The sequence below is a fragment of the Urocampus carinirostris genome, chromosome 18 (genome assembly GCF_059441175.1).
Source record: "Urocampus carinirostris isolate Australia breed hairy pipefish chromosome 18, RoL_Ucar_1.0, whole genome shotgun sequence".
Classification (NCBI taxonomy): domain Eukaryota; kingdom Metazoa; phylum Chordata; class Actinopteri; order Syngnathiformes; family Syngnathidae; genus Urocampus; species Urocampus carinirostris.
Genome location: NC_142366.1, coordinates 15649463 through 15662978, shown reverse-complemented (window position 1 = coordinate 15662978; position 13516 = coordinate 15649463). Strand labels below are relative to the sequence as shown.

The following is a 13516-nucleotide window of genomic DNA, read 5'->3' as shown; positions in this document are numbered from 1 at the left end:
TTAGTTGGCTTGGTGTTAGTAGCCGCTTTACTTGGTTCTCGGTTAGTTTGGGGGCTCACTCCATGTTTTTAGTCGACCAGCCCCGCGTTTTTCCATGTTATTTTTGCCAGTTGGCCCCTTTTCTACCATTACTGCATCTAACTGCGACACAACACCTAGGCATTCTCCACAAAAACGTCCAAAACTTCGCTTAAAACACTCGTAACCTCTCCGACTAATTAACACGAAAAACTTTATGGGGACTGCCTTGCTAGGGTGCTCGTGTTTCTCCGATGACGTTACAGCTCAGAATGACAAAGATGTCTTTATTTTATTATCTAAAAAAATAATTGGAATATACCAATAAAATATATTTAGATTTTATGCAAAAATAATTTCCTATTTCCCCACATTTTCGTGTTTAAGAATACATTTAACCTGCTGTTTAATCTCGTAAGATATTCTTCTGCTGATGGTTGTTGTCATCAAGAGTTCTCCAGTCAAGATGTGCTCACCCTTGATAACGAGGGACACTTCTAATTCTTACAAATCTAGAGTAATACTTAATTAGGATTCGGGGTCTGATGTTCTTTTCCCCCCAGAAGACTGAGATACTAATGGCAACTCTGTGGCCCTGCAAGAGGTGGTGACAGAGACCAAGATTAGCAAACTTCTAAAGCCTGCAGGGGTTTCCCCCGGAATCAAGGTGTGCACTAATTGGCAACCTGTTGGAATGAATCAAAGTGGGGTTTTCAGCAGTTTTTCCCTGAAGGTTCTGGCTAGTTGCAGAGGCAGCAATTAAAGCGGGGTTGTTGAGTCACTTACACTGGTCGCCTTTCTTTCCAGGTTCAAGTGTTTGGCCTCTACACAAGAGAAGGCTTCCACGAGAACTTTGATTGTCCCATAAAGGTAAGTCATTTCTGGCCTTTGCGGACGAAAAAGCGATTGCCCTTTAAAATCACTTTTATCTAAAGGGTTTGTACGAATGCTTGAAGTTTATACTGTGCTTTTAAGGTTTGAATTTTGGGTGAAATTCTTTAAATGCTTAAAATTGTTGCCGTGTTTCTCAGCAAGTTTGCTTAGTTAATGCTGACACTGTTCCCTGGTGGTTTCGCTTTGCCATCGCATTTTTCTTCCCTTGATATTAACTGCAGCTGGCATTAGTTTGTATAGTACTGTCCTATGAAGTGTCATCGCCCCCTGCAGGTCCTGCCCAAGAGGACAGGTGCATGCTACATCTAAACAGGGCACTATGAAATTTGTATTAGTAAAAGGAATACAAATCAATTATGGACATTTATTACGAGCCATGCAAAAAAATCAAAGTAGCGTTTTCCAGTGACAAATTGTAATCGGCAGAACTTCCTGCAACTGAAAATTTTAAGTTCTATATTACTGAACACCTATATGGGGAGAGATGTGTCTCAAAAAACAAATATATTTGCGATTTACTCAAGATCTTAAAATCATATGTTTTGATAAATGCAAACACAACATTAAAATTGCATATGTAAATCGCAAATATAGTTGGGGCCCTGCAAAATGCACGATTCACACCCGATATTCTATTTCAATGGTACTGGAATAAAATGGACAATTGTCTTTGGAAGTCCTTAAAAAGTGACTGAATATGGCCCTGAAAAAGGTGTACTAAAAAGCCACAAATTCAACACTACGCCTTCCAATCCAATGTTGTTGATATTACGGAAAATACAGCAGGTATTTTTCTTTTTAAATGCAAACCACTCTCCATCACCTTGGCTTCAAAATCTCTTCTTTGGAGGAGTGATGAACTCTTCTCGTTGGTCCCTATTTCACTAAGGTCATTGGATGATATTTACAGTATTTTACAGAATATAAGGCGCACCTTCAACTAAAACATTGCAAGAAATGCGATATGGCACCTTATAATCCGGTTATAGTTTGGTCATTGTGGTATTTACGTTTTGTTTTTTTTAATTTACTAATTTTAGTTTGTTTTTTGAGAAAAGAGGTTTTCTATTCAAAACAAAAAGTTAACTCATTGAGTGCCACGGCAGAGAAAGGCTGAGTCCCATTCTTCGCACTTTCACTCGCTATGTGCCCTAGTCACTCGGTTTGCGCGTTCACGTGAAAATGGGGTGTGTCCCGATACTCTCAAGACCGAGGCAGAAGTGCCCTCAAACCATGTCGTAACCACTTCAAGACCGAGGGGGCTCTCGACCTCACTTGGCAGCGAAGTGACTACCCAGAAGGCTTTGCGAATTCTCAATATCAACAAACATGCCCGAAAAGGAACCGCACAAATGTAAGTAGTTTTCCACAACCACGCATGTATTTGCAACAAAATGTATTGAGATATCTTAGTTAGACGTAAATGCAATAGAAAATCGTATTTTCGCGTTAAAACACGAACATTGCAAAATCGCTACTTTACGAAGTGCACTAATCTACCAAGGGAGCTGGCAAAAAAAATCTTCACGCTACAAACCGTAAAGTAGGATAACTGTGCAGAAAATCACGGTTCAGCCCATCCCTGTTTTTATCTTAAACGAGTCGTGCTTATACATCTACATGGAGCATAGTCAGAATACCGTTCTGGACATAAGCCCTTGTTTACTGCACACAATTTCGGGTGTCGTGTTTTATTTACAATATGATTCTTTCATGTGAGATCAGAATGCATTAGTTTTCATCATGCATTATGAGTAATGTCTCCGAATTTCACGTGGAAATACAGTTGAAACAAATTACTATCACACAGTCCACTGCCTTCTCTGTAAACACATATTAAGTAAACTAATTACCTTCTCAAAATGTTGTCCAAATGTGGAGACAATTCTAAAGCATATGTGATGCTGGCCAATAGAAGGCTCTTACAGCCATAAGAATAACATGTCATTTTTTTGTATCTATTCACTATCAAATAATTATCCAGAACACATCCTATAATTTCCTGTCTCATATCAACTTGTTGAGCATCCTATACACAGTTGTTTTGTACAATACATCAGCATTAAGTAATTCTTGTTTTTTCCACCCAACCTAAAGGCCACTGTAGAACGTCCCGTGGAAGAGCTGGTCACCATCACAGCTACCACGCCATCCACACCACCGGGCACGTCGTTGGCACCTTCTAATCCGGCGCCAAACCCCAAATCACCCAGAAAAAAAAGGAAGCACGATACACTCCTTGACTTTTTGAAAGCGGAGTCTGCCGGAGCGAGGAAAAGGCTCGAAGAAACTGTGGCCAAAACTGAGCGGTTCCCGTCCTTTTTGGGAAGCTCGTGGACAAATTTCCAGAACAGTGACATCTCTGCAATGTTTCCCTTTGTTTTATAAAAGGAATTTTTTTTATTTTTATTAAGAACTCAATGAAGTTCCAGTTTGTGTTTCCAGCTTTATGGAAGTATTGGTATATTTTTGTTAAAATTTGTGACACATTATCTATTTACTATTATGTATTTTGGCCCAATGTGAGTTTGTTTTTCTGAAAGTAAACTATTATTTAAGCTGGAGTGATTTGTAGTTGTTTTCTGTCCAACAGTCACATAGTTCACACACAGTATCTCACATCATTATGAAATAAACCACCAAGGTGTTACTCAAAATGAAGATGTTTATTGAATAGTAATGCAGAAAAGCACATAATGCAAATGTGGGTCTGACTTCCAGAGCCTAAAATATGGCTTTTGGGCAATTTATTCCATATTAACTGTGGACAATTCTTTGTACGGTGGACCTGGGAACCCTGAAGACCCATGACACCACACGGTAGGACAGAGCGTGGACCAGCCAGTACACGTAGATCAGGACCTCCAGCCATGGCCCTGTTCACTCTTTAGCAGCTCCTGCAGGGCCCACATAACCTTCTTGCTCAACCTTAAGTCCTGAATGAGTTCTGACTCCACATCCAACCATAAGCACAGGATGGGAACATTCCTGTCCAACCTGTCCACGCTTATGGGACAGCCACTCTGAAACACAATAGATAACAAACAATTTAGACATAAATGTGGGCATAGAAAAGAAAAAGAACGCTTTAACTGTGATGTAAGCATCATGAAAAAAATGTTGAAATGACCTTTTTATATTCAATGACAACTCTTTTGAATTAAATTCCTTATGAACTAAGGTTTTTGGGTCGTACAGGGAAATTTGGTGACGATATTATGTCAGCTAAAGGGTCAGGTGGACTGTTCTTGTGTTTGTTTACGTTTCGTCATGTCACAGATTCAAGACCCCTACTATATGTCATAAAATGGCATTAAAATACTAATAAGTAGATTGCCATTTATGTCTACACAAACATAGGGTATTATGTGAACGTGCATTGTATGTTAACTCTTACTGTATTTGACCGAACGGGTCATTTTTTTAATGAGTGTACGTACCTTGTAAAGATGAATCAAGCACTACATAGCGCCGAAGCTGTCTTCAGTATAGCACATTTCTCCTCCGTTGATTGGAGACACGGAAAAGATGATGAGCTTTCAGGCAATCGGTAATAACACAGCAGTAGCGGGTATTTTTAACGTTGCACGAACTCTCCAACTGACACACTACAGGTTGAGACTCGAGTTGTTTACATGTGACGTAGACCAATACGTCACTAAGGTCTACAGCCAATTAATATTACCGCCATCTCCTGGACAGGGGTGGAACCTTGCAAGTCTTGTCCAAACAATCTCCACTTTGCACTCAACTCGCGGAGGACACTCCTCTATCGAGGGACCTCACTGGAGGGTTCTCAGGGCCGAGTGAGAGAAATGGGATTGGGCCAAAATGTTTGCATGTCATCCGTCCTTGGTGCTATGGACATCAATTTTTTTTAATATTTTTTATTGATATAAAAAACAAGGTTAAACTCTCTTTCCTTCCCCCTCACAGAATCTCACTTCTCTACTTATGATTTCTGTTGATAAACAACCAAGATAGATGTAAACTTGAGACAGTTTTGTAGTGCCTGGATAGCCTTTTTAAGTAATCTAAGTTTTTCACCAGTTTGATTCCAATGCAAGTAATGGATTCTTTGCTGTGCATATGAAAATAAACGCTAACACTATAACAAACTACAATAATAAATAAACTCTTTAAATTTTGAATTTGGAATATAATTTCAAAGTTGGTCTTAGTCTCTTCTTAATGATGGTGTGTCAGTTTCGTTCATGTCATATTTTTTATGTTATACAGTCACGCATATTATCATTGGCAGCTGTCCTATTCGTCACAGAATCAAATTCAATATTATGAATGAAAATGGAAACTCCACCCTATTTGGTACCTCTGTGTTTACATACAATTTCTTAACCCTTTAAATAGAATTCCCAGTCCTTTGCCTCTTTCATCAATATTACAAAGATTTCGATATTGTTTTAAAATCTTCCAGGGAATCCTTTATTTGACCAAAGTTGGCGAATAGACATAGTGACTTGTTATATATAATGGACATTTACCAAACTGGAATATTGATGATTACAAATCAGATTTCCCTTTTCCAAATCCTAACTATGTCATCTGTTCTGTTAGGTGGTGGCGTTACATCCCCATTTCTCCAGATCCAATTACAAGCAGTTTGTCACTGGTGGCAACAAGGTAGGTTGAAAAAAACGATTTTGAACACCTTCATACTGTTGGACCCATTATTTTTTGGGGGCGGGGACAGTTCATTCTGAAATCCATCATTCATAGTACATGCCCACACAGGCTGAAGATGAGAATCAATCTTATCGTTTGTTTTGACACCCTTTATTCTGCTCAATTTTGGGGTGGGTTATTTCGTGTTTACTCTTTACTCTTAGAAAAAGCACTTTCTCTCTTATTTTGAAAGAAGAAAATTGGTTATCTACATACTAATTCCATTGGTGCAAAAAGTTAAAATCGAAAGATAATTATTTTACATGTTTTTTGTCGAATGGGACATTTTAGAGTGCTGGAAAGATAATGTGCATGCATTTTCTGCATGTGCATTTTTTTACATCATTAGGATTTATTTAAGGTATTTTTGTAATAAAATTATCTGTCTACCGAAGTCGTATCCACCCAGTGGGAGGTGGCTACAGTCAAGAACACGCTCTCACATTCAGCAAACATTTATTCCACTTCGCTCTTCCCAACTTGACACTGAACATTTTGCTATTTTGCGATTTTTCTTAGAATTCATGGAGGGGTCTGAGGTTTTCATCGTAGGTGCATGTCCACTGTCAGAGAGATAAACTAAAAAGAAAAATCCAGAAATCACAACGCATGATTTTTTTAACAATTTATTTGTGTGATATAGCTGCAAATAAGTATTTGAACACCTGTGTATCATCTAGAATTCTGACCCTGAAAGACCTGTTAGTCAGCCCATTAGAAGTCCACCTGCATTCCATGTATCATCCTGAATCAGATGCACCTGTTTGAGGTCGTTGGCTTCATAAAGACATCTGTGTACCCCATACAATCACTAAGACTTTAACTTGTAACATGGCGAAGACCAAAGAGCTGTACAAAGACACCAGAAACCAAATTGTACACCTCTACAAGGCTGGAAAGGGCTACCGAGCAATTGCCAAGCAGCTTGGTGAAAAAAGGTCCACTGTTGGAGCAATCATTAGAAAATGGAAGAACCTAAACATGACGGTCAATCTCAGTCGGAGTGGAGCCCCATGCAAGATATCGCCTCGTGGGGTCCCAATGATATTTAGAAAGGTAATGAATCATCCCGGAACTACATGACAATAGTTGCTCAATGACCTGAAAAGAGCTGGGACCACCGTTTCCGAGGTTACTGTAGGTAATACACTAAGACGTCATGATTTGAAATCATATATGGCACGAAACGTTCCCCTGCTTAAACCAGCACATGTCAAGGCCCGTCTTAAGTGGTCATATGACCATTTGGATGATACAAAGGAGTTATTGGAGAAAGTTTTATGGTCAGATGAGACCAAAATAGAACTTTTTGGTCAGCGTGTTTGGACGAAGGAGAATGAAAAGTACAATCCGAAGAACACCATCCCTACTGTGAAGTATGTGGGTGCTTTTGGGGTGTTTTCCTGTATATGGGACAGGACGAGTGCACTGCATTAAAGAGAGGATGACTGGGGGCCGTGTATTGTGAGATTTTGGGGAACAACTTCCTTCCCTTAGTCAGAGCTTTGAAGATGGGTCGTGGCTGGGTCTACCAACACGACAACGACCCTAAGCACACAGCCAGAAAAACCAAGGATTGGCTCAGTAAGAAGCATATCAAGGTTCTAGCATGGCCCAGCCAGTCTCTAGACCCGAACCCAATCGAACATTTTTGGAGGGAGCTCAATCTTCGAGTTTTTCAGCGACAGCCCAGAAACCTGACTGACCTAGAAAAGGTCAGTGTGGAGTGGGCCAAGATCCCTCCTCCAGTGTGTGCAAACCTGGTGAAAGACTACAGGAAACGTTTGACCTTCGTAATAGCAAACAAAGGCCACCGTACCAAATATGAACATTCATTTTCTCAGGTGTTCAAATACTTATTTGCAGCTATATCGCACAAATAAATTGTTAAAAAAATCATGCGTGGTGATTTTTCTTTTTAGTTTATCTCTCTCTCTATGAACATGCACCTACGATGAACGTTTCAAACCTTTTTCATGATTTAAGTGGGAGAAATAACAAAATAGCAGGGTGTTCAAATACTTATTTTCATCACTGTATATTTACTTTTTCATGTTTTGCACATAGTGAGCCAAAATGTTCAACATTTTTCTTTTACCTTGCCATGTCCAAGTTGAATTTTCTTTGTCTGTCTGCTGTGAATAAAAACAAGCACTAAAAAAGTCCTCTGTCTCTCTAGGGTGCTCTCAGAAAGAGCAGCCCATTTTCACAAAGTGCTGTCCAGCAATGTGAGACATACCCGTGCAGGAAAAAGGATCTCTAGAGAGCCGCCACATAAAAGCCCCCCTTGACTTGCTTTTTGTTGCAAGCCAAACAAGAAACAAATGGAATAGCCATGCTTGATGCCCCCTCACATGTGGACGAGAGCCACAGGTGACAATGCACTCGAATCCTTAACAAGACAGTCAAGCGCCCAATGAGACATCATTTCACAAAAAGCTGATTTTTTCCATTACCTTGTTTATCGAGGTGGGTACAGTCCAAAAATAACCTCTGATTGGCGAAATCTGTGAAGTAGAAACCTTTATTATTTTACGTAAAGGCAGGTCACATTTATTTCTAAAGTCCTTCGTCACAAAATTGACTGCATTTTTTACAGCATTTATATAGCTTTTCAAGTCAATGAAGACCTCCCAAAGCTCTTTACAATGTGCTTCACACTTTTCCCTTTTACACACTAACTAACCGATAGCAGCATCAGCAACTACCTGCTTTCGGGGGCATTAGGGATTCAGTGTCTTGCCCAAGGACACTTCGACATATAACACAGAAGAGCTTAGAGTCGAATCTGCGACCTCCTTATCCCAAGACGAGCGTGCTACCTCCTGAGCTAATGCCACCCTAGACAGTTAATCGTTATTGGAATTTTATTGCTTTAGAGAAAAAAATGTTTGTTTTTTTACAGGCCTGGGCTATTGTTTAGCATATTAAAGTATTGTGTACTGTACCTGTAAAGTTTTTTAACAATACCTACTCTTTTAACTCATCCAATGCCGCATATTTTTCTCAAATTGGGAGAACCGGTGCCAGTTGTTCTTTGCCATTTTGCCTCATTTATGAAGACCTAGACATCATTCTGTAGCTTTATATGCATATTGGTTGGGTCCCTTAACCACAAGGGTCGTACAGGCACCATTTACTGTGGTGTGTCATGGGCAATTTCAGCCTGGTGGCACCCATCCCGCTCCAAGCCAGTTTGAACCCCCTCCTTTCATTAGAAAAAAACTATGTTTCTAGAGTTTACCATTGTTTAGTAAAAAAACAAGTTTCTTGAAAATACTCGTTTTCAAGGACACCTCTGAGAAAAAGTTTTTTGTAAAAGGATATGTTTCAAGCTGATCTTTCACTTGGGTGCTATTTTTTCTCTTTTCTTTTTTGCACTTCCCATATCTAAACATTGCTTTCTATCAACAACACAAGGACGATTTTCTTACAAAATAACAGTTTACTGCATAAACACTCAACTGATGCATGAAAAGTTCATGAGATTGCAAGAACCTTTCAGAGCCTCATGTTTCCGGTGAATTGATCAAATCATTTCGGTCACCATGGCGATTTTATTCCCCCGAGCTGCGGACGTGCATGTAACGTCATCCCTCTGTGACCAGACGATGACAATGGGATTTTGTCATTTGTGTGAAAGAAAAAATCTCTGTTGAAGAGTTAACTGCCAGTATCTGTCCTGTCTCACCACACTGCTTCACTACGCCGATTCGCCATATGGGGCTGCCTACACACACTCATTCGCCGTTTTTAGGAAGTCGATAAAGGAAGTGGGCTTCCTTGATGTGTGGACAAAGATCAGATAAAAGCTTCTTCTGCCATCTAATGGAGATTTATCATACTGAAAACCATGCTTAGAGGGTTGATAAAATCCGTTTTGGCCCTCGGAGGTTAATGCTTCTGAAAACGTATTTATAAGTTATGACACTACATGAGTTTAAAAAACGGGCTACAGCAAGGCATTACGTGAAGTCCAGTCATATTTATTTGTATAGCCCTTAATCACAAGAAGTCTCAAAGGACTGCACAGACCACAGACTAAATGCCGAGTCTGATTTTTTAAAGTATTTTTCACATCTAGGGTAACTTATCTAACTGCCTGTAAAATGTGGTGTGGAAACGTAACTTGTGATTATAAAGTATTACAAAAAAGGCACATGAATAACTCCCCTCGCTAAGTTGCATGGTCGTAACCGATCAACACCTTTACTTCCCTCTAGTGGCAGGAAGGAAAATTTGTTTTTCATTTATTTTCAAACAAATCATAAGTTTTAATAGAAATCAGGTAGAGACTTTTTTTTTGGCATACTTACATTATTCTGCTCCAACAAGATAGAATTGATTAGAATCGGAGAACGCTATCTTGATCCAGTCCAATGAAAATAATGGAAAAAGACAAAACGAAACGTTGCCCCATTTTGACCAAATTCAAGCTCTACTCACAGATCTCCACATTAGTGTACACAAAGTGCTATTTTTTTTTCATTTCACGTAAATCACGAAATTATCATCTTTTTGAGGGCAGGAGTAAAATAATGTTGGGAAGATGAATTTTATAAAGGAGCAATTGTACATGGGACAAAAATAAAATGTGTAATGACAGCACCGCTGGAGTTAAGATATTTTTGAGTTTGTCTACCTAATGTATTTACAAACCATTGAATGTAATCCCTTCGTGGATTATTTTTAGATCAGGTGCACTGACATTTATACAACAAGCAACACTTCTTTTCGGCTATTGTTAGGGCGCCGCTTTGCCATTTTCTTGAATCGCTGCTCATTCCTCTCTCTGAAGGCCTCGGCGAGTTGCCTGGCTAAGAAATCAATGTGCCTCGACGGGGGACGTTTCCCGTTCCCAAGAAAAATCAAATGTTTTCTTCCGCTGTTCTTTTGTCGCACCGTCTCTCTGTGGGGCGAAGAGTCATTTAGTTGCTGAGCCTGATGTTGTGCGGCTTTTGTATCTTTACCTTATGTAAGGAAAAAAAGATGCATTAGCCTTTCATACCTATATGAAATAATCCATTTCTAGCTCAGTCAAATACAGCAACCTATCACAAAGTAGCTACATTTTATATATAGGTCTTTTTATTGAACTCCTCTCTGGTTGATGTTTTTATTATGTTTTTGAGGTAGGGCTGTGCTATCATCCGTGATAATAGTTTGTAGGGTAGGCTATAAATGTAGTATGAATGATAAAGCATAGTACAGACGCTGCCCTACTTACAAACGAGATTTTGGGCAATTGTTCGTAATTTGAATTTGTTCGTAAGTCGCTTCAGTGCTATATATTGTATGGAATGTATGTTTAAGGCTTGTATAAGTCACCTGTATTGTTTTGTACTAAAAAATAAATATTTCATAAAATAATATGCTCTATAAAGATGGGTTTATCTTACTTTTGGAAGATGAGGTTCAAGAGTTAGGCAACCTCCTCCTTTGTGGTGGAAAGTGGCCGAGAAAAAGCGATCCAACCATTTTCTCAACCGCATCAAGCTTTCTTATTCCACTTTCATTTCAAATAAAAAGGCTCACCTCTTTGTTACACTTAACACCAACCAAATTGAATGGATGCACGAGGTATTAAACAATAAAAATGTTAAAGTTCTGGAGATACAGTATAGTATGTTTACACACAAACTAGGAAGAGGAAGCCGGATTTCTTCTTCTGGGTGGATGCTGGGTGAGCTCTCACAGATCCACATGCTGGTAGCGGCGGAAAGAAGCACTACAGTAATGTCCTGTACTCGGAAAAAGGTGCACACAATACAAAATCTAACCTACAGCCATGTCTGGATGTTTTTCAATATCCCAATTTTTTTTTTTTTCATATCCACCTTTTTTTGTAACTCGAATGTTCGTAAGCAGGGCTGCGTCTGTACTGAAAAACAAAGCTAAATATTTGGCGTTGATATTTTTTAACTGATTCTGCCCACTTAAGAACATAGAGTCTGGATCTGGCCCCCAGGTCAAACTGAGGTTGACATTTCTCGTCTAAAGAATTTGTCTAAATCTGTGGAAATGTATTAAAAAAACAAAGAAATAAGAGACCCCCATGATAAGGTGTCATTTTGGAGTGTATTCTGTTAAAATGTGGTGGAGGAAAAAAATATTGCATCCAAAAAGGAAGAACAGAGGCACTCAAAGTATAATCTAATGAAAAGCCTTTAATTTAACATGCCCACTTGATTAAAAATACCTTCATTAGTCTAATCGTATGAATTTAATCTATTTTTTAATAATGCTGTCACATTAAATGTGTCAAAGATAAACGCTGTAAATGTACAATGTGAAACTCTTTCACATTGTTTTAAAGAAATATGCTGGTCATAGTATATATTTGCTTTATGCTTTACATTTTTAAGCATTTTCATCAGGAAATTATAACCACTTTGGTAATTGGGATTTTCAATTTATATTATTTTTTTCCCATAATCCAGCAGCTCAAATTAAATACAAGGCCCTAATTACATACCGAATATGCCATTACAAATTTTCCAAATATTTAATCACCCAAAAGGTCTCACGGAGGCCAAATAATCTCCCAAATGCTTCTCACCCTCAACTATCCACCAGCCATGCACTGCCATCTATGGGTAGTTTAATGCAAATGTTCCTCATACTTCATTTGTTTTCTTTTGGCTTTCCTTTTATCCAAGCTTCTGTTGTACGAGCGCAACTGGATGAATCGCTGGAAGACATCTCTTCTGCATGAAGGAGAGGGCACCATTACCAACATCAAGTGGAGAAGCAATCTCATCGCTTGGGCCAACAATGTGGTACGCAGCACTATTATAACGCAACCTTTCTTCGGAATAAAACACTTGGATGAAAATAAAAGCAATTGGTAAAATGTTGACGAATCTACTACATAGGTACATTAAACCAAGCGTCTTGAGTTATTTTGTTGAAAAAACAACATTATATGGGTCTTTTTGTTTGCAATAACAAAGCAATATTATATCATTTTGTTTAAAAGCCTGATAGGTTAAAATTGAGTAGACGATCAAAATAAGGAGAGAAGACATCAATGGATGGAATCCAAAAACAAAACAACACAGTCTTCCAGTAATGTACTTAGTATTTATATGCAATTTACATGTTTTAGTAAAATGATCAAACTTATTAATAAAAGACGTAAGATTGTGGCCAAATTCACGAAAAGCTATCTTTAAGTAAAATAATTCTTTAAAAACGTAACGGGTATTTTCCGAAAGGCAAATGATGTGAAAAAAGCAACGAAAACTGTTAGTTTTTCTCCAAACTAACAAAATGGGTATTTTTGTTTTAAATATTGAAACAATATTGTGTCATTTTGTTTGAAAGCCTGTTAAGTTTAAACTTCAGTAGACACTAATAATAAGAAGAGAAGACATCAATGGAATTGTATACTAAAACAAAACACATTCTATGAGGAGAAGTAATGTACCGTAAATTCCGGACTATAGAGCACACCTGATTATAAGCCGCACCCACCACATTTTAAGAGGAAAACCGATTTTGTACTTACACAAGCCGCACCTGTATATAAGCCGCATGCGCCCACATTAAAAGAATGTGACACAAAATTAACCCAGACCCGGCTTTAAGTCCCGCGATTGAAACTGAATGTCCTTCAATAAAGTACACAGTCCAAAAATCACAGCCGACAAAATGAACAGAAAATGATACCGGTACTTAAGGTTTGATGCAGACCTGCAAAGTCCGGGTCTTGTTGAAAGTAATCCAAGGAAAAAAGTGTATATTTCCAAAGGTAAGGGTGGGAAAAATATATATCCACTATTGTCCGCCGTGTCCACGAACACTCACCTTTACCGGTCCCCACTTCCCGTCACCCCGCGTTTGTTACGCCCCTTCTTTTTAATTGGCCCGTGCAAAACATCAGAATAAGTGTCCAAAATAAATACAAATAAATACATTA

The 13516-nt window shown here is 38.7% G+C and overlaps 1 protein-coding gene across 2 annotated transcripts in view; it reads left to right on the top strand.

The window, feature by feature from the left end:
- vps41 (VPS41 subunit of HOPS complex) overlaps positions 1-13516 on the top strand; it is a 60181-nt gene that overhangs the window by 22282 nt on the left and 24383 nt on the right. For both annotated transcript variants that reach the window (XM_088322480.1, XM_088322479.1), the window contains exons 6-8: positions 826-888; positions 5488-5553; positions 12255-12374. In XM_088322480.1, the coding sequence (XP_088178606.1) occupies positions 826-888; positions 5488-5553; positions 12255-12374 (249 nt within the window). The remainder of the gene's footprint in view (positions 1-825; positions 889-5487; positions 5554-12254; positions 12375-13516) is intronic.